Source organism: Periplaneta americana, chromosome 15 (assembly GCF_040183065.1).
Source record: "Periplaneta americana isolate PAMFEO1 chromosome 15, P.americana_PAMFEO1_priV1, whole genome shotgun sequence".
Classification (NCBI taxonomy): Eukaryota; Metazoa; Arthropoda; class Insecta; order Blattodea; family Blattidae; genus Periplaneta; species Periplaneta americana.
Genome location: NC_091131.1, coordinates 25043145 through 25065413, shown reverse-complemented (window position 1 = coordinate 25065413; position 22269 = coordinate 25043145). Strand labels below are relative to the sequence as shown.

The following is a 22269-nucleotide window of genomic DNA, read 5'->3' as shown; positions in this document are numbered from 1 at the left end:
AAACGCTCTGAATTTGAAGGTTCTGACGAATAATTTGGTTTTCATAGTAACTGTGTCTGAAACTATTACACGGTTAGAAAAATCAGAGCAAGAGATGCCGGAAGCCCTCAAATTAATTTAGAAAATGATGCAGAGAATTAATGAGACACCAAGTACACCGGTTACTGAACGTGTAAACAGAAGTGGAAATCAATTTTAAGTAAAAATAACAGATATGGAACATTGTGTAACATAAACAGCAAATTAGTGGACATAGAGTCACCCTAGAATAAAAGACTGTCTCTTAGAGACTGCAATGATGTTAGGTTTTTTCGTTTTGTTCCTAACCGAAAAAGATTTACATTTGAGACACTGAGAATGTATCTTGTAGTACATTGTATTTCGGTACTGTAACTGCACTTCCTAAAGACGACAAATAGGATAAATGAAAAAATTAAAATTGCTACATGGTTATTTCCACTATTAACACTGTGTATAATTAAACACAAATGCTTATAAAAGACAGGAGAATAAATGCTCTTCACATTCTTTTGACATTATCATTGTGTAACGTACATTTACTTTCAGAATGTACATATGTGTTTCCCCGATACTACCGTACTCTACTCTAAATAGCAACGTTGTTACCTCAACACATCTCTATCTACCTGCAGCGAGTCAACAACCTATAGTGCATGCACAGTAAACTTATTGTATCGGGTCCAAAGTCTCGAAGCCTGGATATAACTTTCTCTTAGATTCGGTTTTTAATTTTCTCTTCTTCAATACCTTCTATGTTTTTTATAATTGTTTATAAATATATTATTATTATTATTATTATTACTACTACTACTACTACTACTACTACTACTACTACTACTACTACTACTACTATTATTGTATCATCACTATCAACGTCTTTGTAATGATCCTTATCGGAGAAAAGAAAGATTTTATTTCACAGTTGGTAAGACAAACTATTGAAAGACGAAGACAACAAATCCGTAAAGAAAAAAATTTATATGAATAATGGGCAGTAGTTTGAAAGGGTCGTTAAATAAAGCATTCCAAATAAACTTACTTGATAAACACAATCACACAGGATGTCGAGTGACCAAGCAATATGATTTCTTTCTTTTCAATAATGGGCAATAGTTTGAAAAGATCGTAAAATAAAGCATTTCAAATAAAACTTATTTGATAGCCTAAATACAATCACACAGGATGTCGAGTGGCCAAGCAATATGATTTCTTTCACCACACAAATGCACGGTGGTTCGACTGCGACATCAATCGTCGAAACCAAAGGACAAGTTCGACGTTTTTATCCGCTGCTATATGATCTCACTTTTGGCCAAAGGCTAAAATTCCTAGAAAGCCACTCCTCTGGATCGCCGCTGCTCTGCTGACGGATTCGCCAACAATGAACCTGAGCGTTATGAAAAACCACTTACCGGTAAATACTTCCTTATTAATGGTAATATTTGAATACAGTTGAAAATAGGTATGTTTCTACAGCGGTTTGAAACTGGTTTGAACAGTCATGAGCACCGCACATGGATTTTAGTGTTCATACAGTGATAACTTCAAAATCGGACTGTTGCTGACTAAAAGTCACGCGTTTTTACAGCATCACAAACCAATTCCTAACAATCAGAATTGATCTGCGGATCAAGTGCAAACAAATCTCAAATCACAACTGACGCATGCGCATTAAGATAGTTGTACTGAACCTTTATCCACTTGACTGGCACAGAAGTACTTTTTGCAGTAATCTTTTTACTATGGATTTATTAATTTATTCTACAGAATAATCTCTGTAATATTGACAATTAATATTTGAGGAGAAAAATTCGCTCCGGCGCCGGGGATTGAACCTGGGTCCTTGGCTCTACGTACCAAGCGTTCTGACCACTGAGCTATGCCGTAGGACAAATTAATAAATCCATAGTATTCTCATAGCTAGCACTGCATCACAACTGCGGAATCCCGGCCAAATCAGTCACTCAACTGAGTGCGCTCCTAGTATAATGGCAGTTGACACTAGACATATACATCAACATATATTCCTAACTTTGAATCAGGCCACAAAGGAAAACACTGAAGGAGGAAGGTTCGATCCGGTGCTGTGGATTGAATTCGGCGTAGCTCAGCGCTTGGTACGTAGAGCCAAGGACCCGGGTTCGATCCCCGGCGTCGGAGCGAATTTTTCTCCTCAAATATTAATAGTAATCTTTTTGTCAAACCGTCACCAACTTTCTGTAGAAACAAATCTAATGATGATAATAATAATAATAATAATAATAATAATAATAATAATAATAATAATAATAATAATAATAATTGTTATATTTCAGATCCTCCAACGTAAAATAGACAATTTTTGGGCTACTCTCACTTGAAAAGCTGAAGATTTTAACACTAGCCAATTCTTAAAGGAAGAAAAAAGTGGTGATCTGATTCCTGTTGAAAGTCCTGGACTTTTTTTACTTTTTGATTGATATTTGAATGCCATTAATTTCAGGGATTATTCTTTGAGATATTTCAGACAAAAAAGTTTAAATCTAGGTTTCTCGTTTTTTTTATTGTCGAGATAAAATTAGTTTATATGAAACATTTCATAGTGTGTTTTGGGAAAGCAAACGATAACCAATCTCCTAATAAAGTAGTGGTGGGATGAAAAAATAAAAACGCTATGAACTTATGCAGTTCATAAAAAAGATAGATACTTACTTACTTACTTACTGGCTTTTAAGGAACCCGGAGGTTCATTGCCGCCCCTAAGCCCGCCATTGGTCCCTATCCTGAGCAAGATTAATGCAGTCTCTACATCATATCCCACCTCTCTCAAATCCATTTTAATATTATCTTCCCATCTACGTCTCGGCCTCCCTAAAGGTCTTTTTCCCTCCGGCCTCCCAACTAATACTCTATATGCATTTCTGGATTCGCCCATACGTGCTACATGCCCTGCCCATCTCAAACGTCTGGATTTAATGTTCCTAATTATGTCAGGTGAAGAATACAATGCGTGCAGCTCTGCGTTGTGTAACTTTCTCCATTCTCCTATAACTTCATCCCTCTTAGCCCCAAATATTTTTCTAAGAACCTTATATAAAAAAGATAGATAAATAAATAAAAGGATAAATTAACCAAGAAGAAAAGAAAAGAAATTTAAGAGAGAAAGAAGACAAAGTATGAAAAACAGAGGAAGATAAAATGTATGAGTTGGAAAGAAAACATTGAGAAACAAAAACAAAAAAGTTAAAGGAAGGCAAAGGTAGAGAAGAAACGGAAGAAAAGAAATATGTACAGAAAAGAAGCAAAGAGGGATAACATAAAGAAGCAAAGAAGCTACAAACTACCGTAAATAATCAGTAGTTTGGAACCAGCCGTTACAGACTATCGCAAAATGCTGATACTTTGCTACTACAACGCCCCAAGGGAGACATTAAACCGAGGAAATATCCATCCCAGCTCCCTGCAGACACGAGAACAAAATAGCTGTGCGTTTTCTCTATTCATCTGTTCAGTACCTTGAACTTAGGTCAAGACACGGAACAATATTACATACAATCAATAATCAATCTGAAATTACCCAGACATTAAAGAAGGCATCCTATATTATGTACATTATAGGAGCTCGAGCAAATATGCTTGACACCGGATAAGGTGTTGTTATGTGTGAATTATGTGCTGTTAAAATAACAGTGCCGGCTTTGAACCGGGCGTCACAACTCTTACGATCCTTCCAGCTTTCGGTTGGTTGTTCATACAATAAGGACGTACACTGGGCTGCAGAAGAAATGCCGAGTCAAGTTGCTATCGATTTGAAATGTTATCCAATTACGAACATTTCAGTCGACCTGGTTGGCGAGTTGGTATAGCGCTGGCCTTCTATGCCCAAGGTTGCGGGTTCGATCCCGGACCAGGTTGATGTCATTTAAGTGTGCTTAAATGCGACAGGCTCATATCAATAGATTTACTGACATGTAAAAGAACTCCTGCGGGACAAAATTCCGGCACATCCGGCGACGCTGATATAACCTCTGCAGTTGCGAGCGTCGTTAAATAAAACATAACATTAGCGAACACTTCACCATGTATAGTCTATAGTCATATATATTCCTGTATCGTGCATTTTTTTAATTGTAACTGTCGCCGAGCGAAAACCAATTCGTAATTGGTAAATGACCATTCATTCATCGTTTTGAAACGTATTATACTTAGTTGCCTCATGATTATTATCCACGAGTCCTCTATACGGTTGAAATATGGTGGAACGCTGCGAACTATGAAATTATCTTTCCAATACTTAGAACTAAAAACTTCTTAATGATATCGACAGATATCTATAATCTTTTCGTTGTAAGAAAAATCCTAATGTAAACAATATCACGTGACTGAAGTGAGGCTTCATTGGCCGCTGTTTGGCTCCATAGATTCTCAGTACGTGTTCCCGCCTACTCTTGTACATTCTGTTTCATGTTAAACATTTCCCGTTCCTCGTCAAGTAAACCTAACCTCACTACTATGCATTCATTCGCTTAGGAAACATTTACTTTATAATTACTGTAATTAAAACTCACTTAACTTATTATATACATTTAAGACTATTCGTTTTTCTCCGCTTTTGAGAGGGTTTCTACTCTTATGTTTAATAACCACACGCATCGAGGATGTAGAAGCCATACTTCAGTACCACGTGCTTACGTGGATAACTACGAGCTCAAGTGACGCCAGCTTGTTACAAGAACAGACTACTTCGGTATTACTGTTTGTATTCATCCGCATTCATAGTACAGTAGAACCTCTATTATCCGTGGTAATGAAGGGGGTGGGCTGAACGATTAATCGAAAAAATCGGATAATCCGTACTATAGAAGACTTTCATAAATTAAGTGTTGCAGAATTTAGTTTCATAATTTTCTCTGTGGCCATGTGTTTTAACACATTAGGTAGTGGATCAGAAGTTTTAAGTATAATAGCTCTGTTGGAAAGAGTGGATGAAGAAAGAATAATACTGAAATTGATCAGGAAGAGAAAAAGGAATTGGCTGGGTCACTGGCTGAGAAGAAAGTGCCTACTGAAGGATACACTGGAAGGAATGGTGAACGGGAGAAGATTTCGGGGCAGAAGAAGATATCAGATGATAGACGACATTAAGTATGGATCATATGCGGAGACTAAGAGGACAGAAAATAGGAAAGACTGGAGAATGTTGGGTTTAGAGTGACAGAACACTATGAATGAATTAATGGCGGGTTTCTAAGGGTTAAGGAAACTTCCTATTATGGATTTCTGTGGAAAGAAAGGAAAGTAGTCTATAGGTCTCATGTTATAGATTGAAGTAATTTAAACACTTTATTCTTGTTTTTTATTAAATCCCGCACAGTTGTAACTCCAATCTCGTATTCCGATGTGAGATGAACCATAGTTCCTCTTTTCGAAAACCACTCAATTATAAGCACTTCTCTTCGATACTTAGCACAACATGTATTCTTTTGGAACTTCTGAAAGACGTTTTGCAGATAAATTAAACAGGTCACTCGAACAGTAGATCATAATGTGTAAGGGCAAAGGGTCTATAAAAAAATACGTGCTACTGTATTGTACAATACTCAATATTTTTTCTGTAACAAAAAAAGAAGAAAATGACAGACGGATAATCCAACAATCGGTTAATAGGGTGACGGATAATCGGGGTTCTACTGTACATAACAAAATATAAAAGTAGCTTTTCTTTTACATAGCGTTTTACATATGAGTGAAGTTACATGTTTCATTGTATTTAACAACTAGAATTCAATTTTTTATTTTCAAATAATACAAGATGATGGTTTCCAAATACGGACTATGTTTTCCTGCGCCGTGTGAGTGTTTCGACTGCGAGCCAATCACAGGTATGACAGCCACGTGCTTGTGTTTACATTAGGATTTTTCTTACAGCGAAAACAGTATACTTGCCGCTTACATTGAGTCTCAGATGCAGTATGTGGCGCTTGACATCTTGTGATAAAATAAGTTTACCTCAGTTAATTTGCACAAGTCCACACCTCTGGAGTAACGGTCAGCGCGTCTGGCCGCGAAACCAGGTGGCCCGGGTTCGATTCCCGGTCAGGGCAAGTTACCTGGTTGAGGTTTTTTCCGGGGTTTTCCCTCAACCCAAGATGAGCAAATGCTGGGTAACTTTCGGTGCTGGACCCCGGACTCATTTCACCGGCATTATCACCTTCATCTCATTCAGACGCTAAATAACCTAAGCTGTTGATAAAGCGTCGTAAAATAACCAACTAAAATAAAAACTAATTTGCACAGTACTTAGTCTACTCTACGGCTGAAAATACGTTTAACATTTCCAATACTTTCTGCTCGAAACCAATCCCAGGATTTGCAAGAAAAGTGTAGGGTTTTACTTTAACACAATCACAGTGAAAGCTTGAAACCTCGTATCAAACTCAGGATCTCTCGACAATCACAAGACGCTCTGCTATTTGAAATGACACGGCTCGACGAACGCGAATAATAATTATGTGTAGAAGAAAAGAAGTTTAAAAGTCTTGCTCGCCAGAATGGAACACAAGGCAGCCAGCCAGCGTTCGCAGGCACTAGACAAACGCGCTTTTGAAAAAGACCACTTGGATCGTTTCGTCCATACAGCACTGGGTATGATGTAATGGCATTTTATCATGAAGAGAAACCGACTTAAGTGTCTTTTTTTTTTCTTTATATAAAAAAGAAATAACTAAAACCACTGTCTCATCTCCTAATGGTTTCAATTCTGCAGGAAAGATACTGACAATAGATTCTTCAAGAACATAACACACAGAAGATGGCGTCCCGTGCACAAAAGAAGTCTTGCACGCAATTCAACAATAAAGCTTCGTCGTATATATAAATATAACATGGCCGCATTGCGCAATGATCTCAAAGGAATTAATATTTTGTTGATATCGTTCCCTACCTTGTTCGGATGAAGAGGGTGAGCACAGAAGCGCTACGGCGGCGAACAGCAGAAGCAGCAGCCTCGGCAACTGCCCGCCCATCGTCCACGTGACTTCACCGTCCCAAATTCGCCCCTTTTATAGCATAGCGGTCACTTTGAAGGCGGAAGTCCTCATCAGGGTTCCTGCAACAAATAAATGCACAACTTATGTTTTGATGCATCAAACAAATGCAGGAGTTAGGTTTCGACGCAACAATCAAATGCACAAGTTTAGTCAGATTTCGATTAAACAAACAAATGCACAAGTTAGGTTTCGATGCAACAATCAAATGCACAAGTTTAGTCAGGTTTCGATTAAACAAACAAATGCACAAGTTAGGTTTCGATGCAACAATCAAATGCACAAGTTTAGTTAGGTTTCAATTAAACAAACAAATGCACAAGTTAGGTTTCGATGCAACAATCAAATGCACAAGTTTAGTTAGGTTTCGATTAAACAAACAAATGAACAAGTTAGGTTTCGATGCGACAATCAAATGCACAAGTTTAGTTAGGTTTCGATTAAACAAACAAATGCACAAGTTAGGTTTCGATGCAACAATCAAATGCACAAATTTAGTTAGGTTTCGATTAAACAAATGCACAAGTTAGGTTTCGATGCAACAATCAAATGTACAAGTTTAGTTAGGTTTCGATTAAACAAACAAATGCACAAGTTAGGTTTCGATGCAACAATCAAATGCACAAGTTTAGTCAGGTTTCGATTAAACAAACAAATGCACAAGTTAGGTTTCGATGCGACAATCAAATGCACAAGTTTAGTTAGGTTTCGATTAAACAAACAAATGCACAAGTTAGGTTTCGATGAGACAATCAAATGCACAAGTTTAGTTAGGTTTCGATTAAACAAACAAATGCACAAGTTAGGTTCCGATGCGACAATCAAATGCACAAGTTAGGTTTCGATACGATAATCAAATGCACAAGTTTAGTTAGGTTTCGATTAAGCAAACAAATGCACAAGTTAGGTTTCGATACGACAATCAAATGCACAAGTTTAGTTAGGTTTCGATTAAACAAACAAATGCACAAGTTTAGTTAGGTTTCAATTAAACAAACAAATGCACAAGTTAGGTTTCGATGCAACAATCAAATGCACAAGTTTAGTTAGGTTTCGATTAAGCACAAGTTAGGTTTCGATGCAAGAAACAAATGCACAAGTTTTATATTGTAACAAACAAATGCATAAGTTAAATTTTGTTGCAACAAATAAATGCGCAAATTAAGTTTTTGTTGCAACGAACAAATGTGCAAGTTAGGTGTTAATGAAATTTAAAAAAATGTAAAATCTAAGTTTTGCTGCACTAAACAAATGCGTGAGTTAAGTTTTAATACAACATGAAGATCAAATATGTTGCAACAAACAAATGCATACGTTAGATTCTGATACAACAAACAAATGCACATATTAAGTTTTGGTCATAAACCCAAGTTATACAAGTTTTTACTTATGCTAATAATAAGTAGAATTTTGAGAAATGTGTGTTCAGAAACAAGGGATGGAAGCAGTATAACTTAAGGCTGGTTCACAATAAACCGGGAACGGAAACGACAACGGGAATGAGAACGGAAATATTGTTAAAATACATGTATTTAAATGTGGACATTCACAATTAACTATTGTGAATGCTCACATTTAAATACACTTATTTTAACATTATTTCCGTTCTCGTTCTCGTTGTCACATCCGTTCCCGGTTTATTGTGAACCATTCTTAATAAGGTGATTATCATTACATGGTGAATTTTAGTCATTTTAACTGCATTAAAAATGTATAGCGTCTTATTTTTAAGTTGGTTATTTGATAAGCAAAACATGGTTTCTTTATTTAGTTTAATCGTGAAACAGTATCTCCAGTGTCCTCCATTTCGTTTTGGAATATGCAGCCATGTTTAATGCCTCTTCTGGGAGATTTATGTGGAAGTATAACACAATAGGTGCTGATTCTTTTTGAGGATGAAAGTCTCCACGTAATGTAGCAGGAATCGAACCCGGGTCCATTATATTTGACGCAGGGAGAAAAAAGTAAATAGTTTTTTTTTTTTTTCATAAAATTATTCTGTGTGATTATTCCCAAATTATTGTAAGACAATAAACCTGGAGTATATTCCAAGAAGCATTCCTGAAGTATAAAAATGAATTTAGCACCGTCCTAGCCCTTAAATTAGAGGTTTCCACATGTGTGACAGTTATCGGTGTGTACCGGTCCACCATGCTGATTCGTCCGACATGCGAAGCACGCCTACGTGTTTCATTCATAACCAATGTTAAAGTTTATATGTTTATGCTGATGGTGCTTGTTTACAGACGTTTATGCCGATAACAAACTTAACTTGTAGCGTACAATAAAACCCCTGGATCCCTACCGGAAAGTTTCTGCATTTCCAAGTTTTATTTACAACCGACATCATTCAGTTCTGTTTGAGAATACAATGTTAAAAAATAACGGACGACGCTTCGTTCCTGCCTCACACATAGAATACACAATGAGTGCAAATACTTACGGGTTATCGTATATGGCAGCATAAAACATGTATCGGCACAAAATTGCAACTTCACATCGGTAAACAGATGAACGCCAGACCGCGTGCCGTGTTCGGTATCAGGTTTTATTTCGTTCTGGGTCAAGATAAAAGCAGGACCAAAATACGTTTACCACCCGTAGTTCCCAACAAATGTTTTCATCTTCATTTTATTGGCTTCAAAACGTATAATTAATAGCTTCATTGCTCCATTAGGTTTACAATGTTAGCAACATCTTCTAACAAATCAAATCAAATTTATTAATAATAATTTCATTTATTCATGACCATAACGAAAAACATGCCTTTACTAAATACTTTTGCTTTTGTAAAGTAGGCTTTTATTCAACATTATTTTATTCCACTAGGGCCGTATTCATAGACATTTTTAGCGCGGGCTTTCGGTGGATTATTTGCGTTTTTCGTATTCATAAACCAGTGTTAGCGATAGGATATGATCTGAATTCTGTACTAGTAACCAGTGGATAGCCGGGGCTAGCTTAGTACGCTCGTAGCGCGTGCTGCAAAAGTCTATGAATACGGCCCAAAGACTTTACCTCACAGTTTGAACTTTATCTCGCAGTTCATTAGTATTTCCCTAGTACCCGGGTAAACACGTATACTTTTCCATTCAACTATTACTCAAGAAGTTAATATATTAGTTACTAGATGTCACTACCTCTACTTCTTTATTACCATTTCTTAAATATACATACACTCAATCTCCTTCTCTTTTCTCTATCTACTACGTCGTAATTTGTGCATTGCATCCATATCTAATATGTATTTTTTTTTTAATTTCGTAATAATTTACCTTTTGGGATGCGAGGAGACTTGAACCTACGAAGTTGGTTTATAGGATTTTAAAACAACACGCGTTAGTCAACTGAGCTGACGCCTCGTGCTTAAATCTTTCCACTCGCGCAATAAAGATGCACTTACCTCACAAGTACCATAAATAACTATTATCATGTCTTTTAAGTGACAGAAATAAGCTGAGTTCTTACGAAAAGCGTGAAATGTATAGGCTCTATCATCTTCAAAACCAAACTTTGACGTAAAACGTTTGTGTTTGAGGTACAGAAGAGAATAATTGAAACGCTTTGACGTGAAAAGTTTACTCTGACGTCACTCGTGGTGCGATGGAAAGAGAAATGTAAGTGATGGCTTTCTACACGATACTTCTTCTTCCAATCCGTAGTATGTCTATATTTGAAGGGGTTGGAGCAACACAGTAACAAGAAACATTTGAACTTAACTTCTGTATAAATATTTTACATTAATTACAGTAATTATCAGTAATAAAATTTGTGATACACTATTCAACGTCCTATAGGTTATGGCATCTCAAACTAATATTTAAAGATCAGGCTTACTACTTGTTATAATTTTAAAACTTAAGAGTTGCTTTCCTGTAAAATTTGAGTATGGCTTGTCACTATGTTGCCCAAAAGCCCTTCGTTTAATAAGCCTCGCCATTTTTCACACAGTAGTCAAGGAAATATTGGTTATTGGTTTATGTGTATACTCGTACATGAATATCAAATGAAATACACCAAATTAAATACGTCCATACTGTATGTTAGCTATACTATTTTAATTCAGGAATCCGCCCCTGAGCACGAGTTCTACTCTTTCAGGGGTGAGATAAAGTTTTTTTTTTCTGTTTATACTATATTTTATGTTACAATTATTAGCAAAATAAAAAAAATTGGAGTATACTGGTTTCACATATGGGAAATGCCTGTTATTATTCGGTTGAGAATTTTTTTAATCCAGTCTACTCTCGAAAAATCTGAAAGTTATAATTTATAAAACAGTTATATTATCGGTTGACCTGTATGATTTTGAAACTTGGACTCTTACTTTGAGAGAGGAACAGAGGCATGGGTGTTCGAGAACAAGGTGCTTAGGAAAATATTTGGGGCTAAGAGAGATGAAATCACAGGGGAATGGAGAAAGTTACACAACACAGAACTGCACGCAATGTATTCTTCACCTGACATAATTAGGAACATTAAATCCAGACGTTTGAAATGGGCGAAACCAGAAATGCTTATAGGAAGACCTGAGGGGAAAAAAGACCTTTGTGGAGGCCAAGACGTAGATGGGAGGATAATATTAAAATGGATTTGAGGGAGGTTGGATATGATAGTAGAGACTGGATTAATTTTGCTCAGCATAGGAATCGATGGCGGGCTTATGTGAGGGCGACAATGAACCTCAGGGTTCCTTAAAAGCCATTATAAGTAAGTATACAAGTTTCAAGCAATGATAGGAATTTCCTTAAATTCGCCTGTAAGATTTTTTTTTAATTTATACAGATAGAAGAGTTATCAAAATATAGTTGCGGATTCTAGGACGAAATAGAGGACACTGAAAATAAGATTACACCATTGAACTAAATAAAAAGACCATATTTTATTTATTACGTTGTTAATTGAGATCTGAACTCTCAAAAATTTCAGACCTGAAGTGAGTGCACCATCAGCTGTACAGTCTTAGAAAAAAATTTTATCGCATATCTATATATATAATTTGAACTGGTAATGGAAATTACGGGAAAACGGCTGAACGGATTTTAATGAATGACCCCTCATTTTCATGCCTGGCATCCAAAGTTTTTCGGAAAAATAGTAGTTTTCAGTGAAATGTCAATTTTCCTACATAATTTTCCTATTTTCCAAAATCCATCTGTTGTCAGTTTTGAGAACTAACTGTATTGAATCACGGCCGACTTGATTGAATTTCAGAACAAAACACACACCCACAATAGGCTATTACACGAAGACCATGACCTGCAGGATTGCCGACATATTTAGAGCTCAATTCAATTTGTTATTAAAAACTGATTCTGCAGTGTATAATTTTCTGAGTACAGCTGTGTATTGGATATTCAAATCTACGAAACTTGAGGTGGTTTGATGACATTATTACCATTAGAAATTAAATATTATTATAGTTAATATCATGATGCGTCTATTCTTCATTAATTGTACATAATATTGATGCTATATTGATGACATGAAAGTGAAACGTTTTGAGGTTATGTAAGTAAATGTAGAGAATATCTTAATTTAGATCTTCATTTCTATAATTTACTGAGTGGCTGCTATATATAACTACAAAACTTAAGATAATAATATTGTTATTAAAAATCAAATATTTTATACTTATTAAACCAGTGGGGTTGGGTCTTTTTCATATACTTAATGGCGGTGTAGTGTAGATATTGATATGTGTCATTGTCTTCAGTATTGGCTCGAGAGAGCGCAAAAATTACAGTTCCTAAGGAAAGATAAAAAGGTATTACTTACTGATAAAATAAGGGGCCTAGAAATTTTTGTAGTCTCCAGATCATTTCAGCAAGATCTCTTAGTAGGATAAAATGATTTTACGCTCTACATCTGAATTCTACATGCAGCAGCTATACGAAAAAGCTATTGTTCGAAAGCTTAGCAAACCTGACATTTTTTTAACTTTTGCCTACAATCCACAATGACCTGAAATGGCTACTGCTATCGTCCTGACATTGATAGGCCTACTTGCGTTTTCGCGTTGAAACTCAAAAACTGAAGTTGGATAGGTTCAAGAAAAAGTATTTGGCATAAAAAAATCCATTCAGATGGAGTATGTTTCATTATTATGGAAGCAAATAACTATCAAAAAGACAAGGTATTCGTCATTGAGAATGAATCTGAAAAAAATTTATTTGAACGTCTAACGAACTTAGATTGCAGCAGCATTTGCTGCACAAGCCACTAGTACTTTGTAAGTCCCATAAAGGAGGCAGTGCGCATGATCAGACATCAACGAAACAAAACTAATTTTATTACCTCAACTAGTCCTTCTCTTGTGAACTAGCTTGCTCTTCCTCTGATCATGCGCACTGCTCCTTCTGGGACTTATAAAGTAGGCCTATCTGTGCGACAAAATATTTTTCTAAGACTGTACAGAACATAATTTTTAATAAGTATTTTAATTATCAAATTATTCGAGCCTTACTATATAAAATGTGTTGTGAAGTCCAAACGGGTGGGAGACAATCCTGTTAGCGTTTTATTTTAATTCCAAACCACATACATACGATACCACCAATTCGATCAAAAGGAACAAGACGTTTGTGACAACAGGTGCTTACACCAGCATTAAACCTGTCATTACTGTTGTCACCATAGCAATAACAACTTGTGCTGCTATAATATTTGAACATCGCAATAACTGCAGTCTCTTGTCAGCGAACAAGAACACCGTACCAATAAACGCTCGGCGCTTGTGTAACGATGAAAGCAAAGCAAGTTGAGTGTGCACAACCACAATGAAAAGCTTTGAAGTTAACAAAAGCGTTTTAATAAGGTGTGTATACATTAGTCGCCGCCACAGTTACGAATTCCTCCGCTCAATAGCACTGTCAGATACACGGCAGTTAGGTGATCGTAAACAAGGCTTAAAAGGAACTCGTAAATTCTGGTGCTATTCTTCCCATCATAACAATAATTATCTGTTTTGTGGAAAGCTCGTTCCTTTGTTTGCAATTACAGCTGCTGCAGCCCCGGCAAAGTACACAGGAGCTGTGTGATTAATAAGTTTCGCGCTCCTTTTTACCGACTCAGATTATGCCGTTTCCTAGAAAGTGAAAACGATAGGAGTGTACGAGTCTTTAATTGACTGCTTTATCCAGATAATTACACAAACGGGGAATCCCATGGTTGGTTAATTGAGTTTCTAATGGCATTTGCTATTCACAGTCCTCCTACTGATACGATTATTATCCAATGATAAGTGTTCCATTACCTCAGGAACAGATTACGTCATTGTATATTCTCAAATAAGACTTTCCAGAAATCATGTAGCTTCAGTTGCCGCCTTTAGACAAAATCTGTCTGCAGATGACTTGTAAGCATGCAATTATCGTACTGAAGCTTACGAAATCTTTAAATTTTAAGCCACATAGGTTCTCCCTTTGTCCTAAGCTGTGAAACACGTTTCAAAGAATCCATATCTGCTACAGAAGTCTCATAGATATGAAATATGCTTTTCCTGATATCCTTTCTACATGACATCTACACTATATCAGGCAGTTCTGCTGTCTTCGTTTATTATTGACGAAGAATCTAATCAAGCATATCATAATATACAGGGTGTTTAAAAAAGTATCTAATATTTTAGGAGGTGCTAGTATGCATCAAAATAGGAAAATAATGTCTAATAAACATGGATCCTACAACACATACTTTCTGAGATCTGAACACTTGTTCAAAGGTGTCACATTGAGCACCTCCTGTGAACAAGTGTTCAGATCTCAGAAAGTATGTGTTGTAGGACCCATGTTTATTAGACATTATCTTCTTGTTTTGATGAATATTATAATCTCGTAAAATATTGGGTACTTTTTAAACACCCTATATATGAATTACTGCTGAAGAATAAGGAGATTCTAGGCTTTCAAAGTGGTTACGTTCAGAAGCAGACTTTTTGGTACTCCACAGAATTCTGGAACTTCAACGTTTCAAAGGCCATAAAGGCCAAATTGGTAGGACCTGAAGTGTCATCCACCCTGTTCGGCGTTGACTGATTCTTTTTATATACAGCGCCTGCTAAAACTACAGAGTCATTAAATATATAGCTTCCCTAATTTGTTTGACTAAAACGTTTAGACCTCTTTTATCATCCATTAAATTTAATCCACGAACTTTTGGAACACACGGTATAGTATTAGTATATAAATACTCATATTTTTGTAATGTAGGTCTAGTGCTTTGCTTAGGAAAATATTTGGGGCTAAGAGGGATGAAGTTACAGGAGAATGGAGAAAGTTACACAACGCAGAACTGCACGCATTGTATTCTTCACCTGACATAATTAGGAACATTAAATCCAGATGTTTGAGATGGGCAGGACATGTAGCACGTATGGGCGAATCCAGAAATGCATATAGAGTGTTAGTTGGGAGGCCGGAGGGAAAAAGACCTTTAGGGAGGCCGAGACGTAGATGGGAAGATAATATTAAATTGGATTTGAGGGAGGTGAGATATGATGATAGAGACTGGATTAATCTTGCTCAGGATAGGGACCAATGGCGGGCTTATGTGAGGGCGGCAATGAACCTCCGGGTTCCTTAAAAGCCAGTAAGTAAGTAAGGTCTAGTGCTTAACACAAGCTCTATATCTCTCACGTACAACACTTTTCCCCCCTCTCTCTCTCTCTCCCTCTCTCTCCTGTCTGTATTTCTTTCGCTTTTGCAAAACCTTGTCTTCTACATATAAGATACCTAATTAAAATAAAGTAATAATACATACATTGTATCTTCACGTGCATTTAAACACAGTCTCTGTCCGTAAACACCGACGCCCTCTCACACACACTCTCTTTCTCTTTCTGAATACTGATTACTTCACACACAATTTCGTTCTTCTTTCTTAATATGCTCACACTTCCTCTGTCTTTGATCGCCATATACACTGACTGTCATCTCTCTCTCTCTCTCTCTCTCTCTCTCTCTCTCTCTCTCTCTCCCTCTCCCTAAACACTGCTTCCTCTTTCACTCTCTTCCATAAATATGTTCCTTTCTCACAACTGTGGCCATGAAATAATCAGAGGCGCTAAGTGCCTTTCTATTTTTTTAATTGAGATTTTAATATTGATATGTGCTATGTACCATTTCAAGTTACAACAGTCGGGGTAAAGTCATGAGACCTCTAAGTAGTTCAAACCATGACCAATACATTTTACTAGACAATAATCCACAGGTCCTTGTAGTTACAAGTTCTTCTCAAATAACTCTGTTTCTTATATTTAGCATTTACTACCGTTCTTATTTAAAGGCCTCATTTATCCTCCCCTCTATACCTGAACATTAACTGTCATACATAGCTACTCTCTCCACAAACCCTCACATTTTCAACATAGATTCTCTCCTTTCATATACGCTCTTTCTGTGTCTCCACAGAGTCTCTCTCTTTCTCTCTTTTTAAAAACTCGCCTTACAGTCTCTCTCTCTCCGTTCATTTCGCACATGGGAATGTTTCTACATAAATCGCTCGGCCGAGATAGCTCGATGCCCTCTCCGTGCCGTGACGACGCCTTCCAACTCGAAAATTGTTTCCCGTGTTGTTCCTCGCTAGATGAACTTCTAGTAAATGTTCACCTCCCCTGCAGAACAATATTCATCAATTCTCATCTCCTTCACTGGCTCCATCACATTTTTTCTCAAAACTTTCATAACATCTTCCAAAAAGAAAAGAACGAAGGAATGAAATTTTTTTACAGTTTTCTTCATTTTCCGTCCTGGTAAAGAAACTGAGGGACCAGAACTGATGTAATAATGAAACTCAGTTTCTTATACTCTTTACTCGGTTTCTGTTTGTCAGTAAAGAAAGCTATATGTTTTCCAGGTGATAATCCAGGCACGTCTCATTTTCTGAACATTCCTAGCTGTAGAATGTTGATATTCTGTCGTAGATGCCTCTGTTCGGTTCCAGATGCCGGCTACTAAGCGTTAGGCTAAGAAAATAACTGATTAGAAAATGATATAACATGACAAATTTGCAGCTGAGTGGGTAAATATTTTGTACTGTTTCTAAAGCATTTCATAAAAAATAATATATGCATTAATTATTTTTCGTCTCTTCTAACTGAAATTTTATTTAGTAGTAGTAGTATTTATTTATTTAACCTGGTAGAGATAAGGCCGTCAGGCCTTCTCTGCCCCTCTACCAGGAGATTCCAACTACAATATCAACAATAAAATTACAATTAGTATTAAATTTACAATTACAATTATAAATAACATTACAATTAGTATTAAATTTACAATTACAATAAAATCAAAGTACGAAAAGATTACCTGAATAATTAAAGCTAGATAATTTATCATAGAGAAACAAAGAATATTTTATATTTAATGAATTACAAATTAAATCTAGAATAACAAAATTGTATAGTGATGAAATTACTGAATATTGAAATATTTGTTATCATGTTCAACGTACTGTCATTTTCGCTTATTACTAATAATTGGCATGACAATTTTAAGTGTGTCCATTAGTGTTGTCTAAAAAAATTGTTTACATTACTGTAGCTTAAATGTGCAAAAGAAATGCCACGAATATGCAAAATATTTTTTAAAATCCTTTTCAAATCTTACAAAGATATCCGTGCGAACTTTCATACAGTATAGATCGGCGATTTTGAACCGCTGTGCCGCGAATGATCCGTTGGTGTGCTGCGAGAAAATGAAAATAGTAACGGTTGTCGTGGTAAAAATTGGAAAAGTAAAAGTGAAAGAATTCTTGGCCTTAGCAAAGCAATTGAACTCTGAAATAATATTTTCACATTGTTTTCTCCATAGAGCAACAGTGGTTTTGAAAGTCACTAGTTCCTGAGTTTCCAATATTGCAGCAAGTGATGAAAATGGTTAATTAGATAAAAAAAGGCCATTAAAAACAAGATTATTTTCATATCTCCATTCTGCAATGGATTCTAAATACAATCGGCTGCTAATTTACACAGAAGTTAGGTTGTTATCAAGTGGTCGCGTACTGTTAAGGTTTTATGAACTGAAAGAAGAATTTTTACTATTTTTTTTTGTCTGAAAAATCTGAATATGCCGATTTTCTCAGTGATGATAGATGATAGATTTATCTTATTTATTTGTATCTTATTGTTCTCATTTTCTCCTAAAACATTCAAAAATCCCCCCAGGGGGGGATTCACCCCTGCTTTGGAATCACTGGTTTATATTAGGCCTATATGAGTGTGCCGCGAGATTTTAAATTAAACCTTTAGTGTGCCACATGTTGAAAAAGGTTGAAAAACGCTGGTATAGTTGAGGAATAATTTAATGTAGCTAGCTCAGAATTTATGTGAGATAGGTTTTGAACATCGTGAAAAATGCAGAAGCTAAAAACCCAGAAAAATTGAGTTAGATAGCAGAGATTCTGGGGATTTAAAACGCCCACCCCTTTAAAAATGGGTTTAATAGGAAGTATGTTAATTTAAATTTCAACTAATTCATGATTAGGGGCATGAATTGGATTAGAAATTAATTTAACATTTATTCCCTTAATATCAACCAACAAAAATTTCTAAATAACAGAAAAGGGGAAAAAGTCTCTGACGTCTTGCGAGAAACATCTGTAAGTATCGATAAATTTTTTAAGAGTAAAAACAAAAAATTGAAATTTTTCGTGAAAAATGGCATTTTTCACTCCAGAAGTTTTAAGACTACACCAGTGGATTTCATATATAATTTTTGCTAACCACAAACGCCACTATACACTTTCATGTGCATCGAAGTCCGGACCCCTATTCAGAAACTGTCAGTCAGCTGAGCTTCGACCGTCTTCCACAATGTAAGTTACTCTCACAGGATTCCCAAACAACATAATTTATGGGATTCATTTGTATGATGAATAATACAGAAGTTAGTCAGGAGAAAGTCCGTAATCAAAGTAAATCAGTAATTTTTAATAGGAATGTGTTCATCATCCGAGAACAGAAATACTGCAAACGATGAAGCAATTACGTGTTGTAATACCCCCACAAATGGAACTCGAAGACATTGAAATTTTCTTAGGTACTGAACATACAACCTAGTATCTCGGAAATAATGCCCGGGTTTCTTGGTATCGCCAACTATGGCGTGTGGTTTTTTGTAGCCATATAGTCGCATTACACGAAAACATGATACATTATGTTGGATTAGAGTAATAAAAACGCATCTGACTACTTTTATTGTCATTTTGACACACGCGACATAAAAACAAACATGATATATAGAATGTCTTCTGCCATCGATCCCATTCACTGTAGTTTGGTTTTTATTAGTTTACCTGGATATAACCCAGTTCAGCTATTCCGCTATGCTATGTTTATTTAAAAATATGTGCTTTGTCATTAAAAAATATCAATTTACGTTATAAAAGTTTTGTTTGCGTCAAACTTTCTTTTTGGTTTTCCGGCACGTTACAGAATTACGGAATACTTATTAATGACTGTCAGATTTTGTAACGAATTACAGACTAAAAGTTTTAAATGTCAGCCATTCCTTTTAAAATATTAACAAAAGCTATTATATTAATTCACAATAATGCTGTAATAAAAAGTTTTCACTCTTGGCCAAACTGTTTCAGTTGTGCTCTTAATAAATCTCTCAACATTAAACTTTAGTGTTAGTATAAGAATATGGGCTTCAGGCTATTTTGTTTTTCTTCTTAAGGAGGGAGGTACACCATTGCCCTGCAACAATTTAGTGAAATTCATTTTTTTTATATCTCAGCTAAAAGCTAAATGAACCAAACTTTTCATACTTAATATACATACATTACAATTTATAAAACACTGTTCAGAATATTAAAATAGCTAAACGCAGCCTCCTATAAAATTGAGTACCGGGTCTTTCCCGGGGGTAAAAGGCGGCCAGAGCGTGGTGCCGACCACACCACCTCAATCTAGTGCCCAGGTCATGGAAAGCATGGGGCTCTACCTCCATGCCCCCCCAAGTGCCTTCATGGCATGTTACGGGGATTCCTTTTACCTTTTAATAATTACCTGTAAAAATAATATCGAATTTGTATATTTCTTTACAACCGTAAAGCATTTACATAATAAAATATACAGTAATAAAATATATGCATGATTCTTTTAGTGGAATGTTTTAAAAACCTACATCAAGAACATAGTTTAGGATCTCGTACCTATTCCTTCATGAAATAATTTTTTCTTAATCAAATACTTTTAGAAAATTTAATATTGAAGGTAATGATTAAGGGAAAAAAACATTTCTTGAAGAAATAGGTAAAAGATCCTAGACTAATATTGGTGAAGTAGGTCTTTAAAACATTCCAGTAAAAGAATCATGCAAATATTTAATTAATTGTATATTTTATTATGTAAATGCTTTACGGTTGTAAAAAAAATTATGAAAATTTGATATAATTTTTACGGGTGATTATTAGCTATTTTAATATTCTAAATAGCGTTTTATAAAGTGTAGTGTATGTATATTAAGCATGAAATGTTTTGTTCATTTAGCTTCTATAGTAACTGAGATATAAACAAATGAATTTCACTAAGTTTCTGCAGGCCAGTGGTGTACCTCCCACTTAATGAAGTGCTCCACAACAGAATTAGTTACCATTTTCCGTTACTTTATATTCTTACTAGAAAGTTTCGCGATAAATTTTATCAATATATTCATGTACGACTAGTTTTCCCTAACTGTTTATGTTTGTTATACTGTTACTATCATACACGTTTTGCGACAAACTTTGTATTTATTATAATAATATTATATTATATAGATAGCATTTTTCGCCATTCTAGTTTCAGTTTATTCTCAGTGAAGTGGTTCATATTATCATTAAATGTTGGCGTTTATCGTCATTGATATTTTTATTCGTGCAATATGTTTTGCCTATAAGTTACAAAAGTAACATTCGCCGCCATTTTATGTCTTATTCTTACTGAAATACTAAACTTAGTTATTACTTTTTTATTATTCCAATTCACAAAATACATTGCGTAGGAAAAGTCAATAGTTGTTATTAATTTAGCTGAAATATTCTATGAACTTCATCTCTTTTATAAGATAAGACTATTATTCTCCGTCGTTTTATATAGTTACCGGTACATTCTTACTATGGTCCGTCTCAGGGATCTGTAGAGTAACTTCACGCATATGGGGGCGAAGTCTATCTGTGCCGGAGTGTATTGCGGGCAGCATCAGCTAGAGGCCGCTAAGGGGTAAGATGCCCGTGGTAGAAGGTAGAGTAGAGTCCAGATAGAAATGATCCCCTCCCTCCAAACGATTGTTAGCTTCGTTCAACGAACACGTCCCCCCAGAGCGATCATTGGCCCCTAGCTCTCCCATATACCACTTGCGCAGAGGTCTTGTTTCGTCTTTCTACGCCACAGATTCCTGAGACGGACCATAGAAAGCTTCATTATGAACTTTATTATGAAATATAATTATTATTCTTCGCCATTTTATGTAGTTATACTCTTACTAGAAAGCTTCATTATGAACTTGTTGCTGTAGGCGTTGTTGGCGTTTGTGATGTGTTCTGCATAGATGGCAGTGTTGTGTGATTTGGTTATGGCTGTGATGTGTTCTTTGTAACGTGTTTGAAATGATCTGCCTGTCTGTCCAATGTAAAAGTTTTTGCAGCTATTGCGTGTGAGTTTATATACACTTGTGAGGCTGCGTTTGTTTATTTGTTTGTTTGTGCGTTGAGATGGTCTTGTAGAGTGTTTTGTGTTCTGTATACGATGTTATAGTTTACTTTATTGAATGAAGATGCGATCTTATGTGTGTGTGTGTTTTTTTTTTTTGTTTTGTTTTCGTATGTTTGTGTGATGTATTTTTTGTGTTTGTGTTGTGTTCCTATGTTTCTTGTAATTATGTTTCGTTTTTTTTATTATGTTATCTATTATCTATCTATTATGTTATGTTACGTCATCAGACATCTCTATACTCAAGTTCTTTCTCAATAGCCATGGCCCGCTCATGGAATTCGCTGCCGCTGGAAATCAGGGGTAGTCTTAGTTGTTAAAAATTAGGTTGTTTAGAAATATTTTAAATGCACAGAATTAGTTTTTTTAGGTATAATTTTTATTTACTATTATTATTATTATTATTATTATTATTATTATTATTATTATTATTATTATTTTACACAGTCATTACTTTATTTTTCCATTAACACTAATATCTAGGTAATTGTCATTGTCTCAATGTAACACGTGCTGTGCTGATCATAT

General features: G+C 35.6%; 1 protein-coding gene across 6 annotated transcripts in view; it reads right to left on the bottom strand.

The window, feature by feature from the left end:
- Positions 1–22269, bottom strand: part of Eph (Eph receptor tyrosine kinase) — a 1260465-nt gene that overhangs the window by 577581 nt on the left and 660615 nt on the right. For all 6 annotated transcript variants that reach the window (XR_011336069.1, XM_069846836.1, XM_069846837.1 and 3 more), the window contains exon 3: positions 6944–7108. Coding sequence is in view for 5 of the 6 variants with exons in the window: in XM_069846836.1 (XP_069702937.1) it covers positions 6944–7025 (82 nt within the window). In the remaining variant the exon portion in view is untranslated. The remainder of the gene's footprint in view (positions 1–6943; positions 7109–22269) is intronic.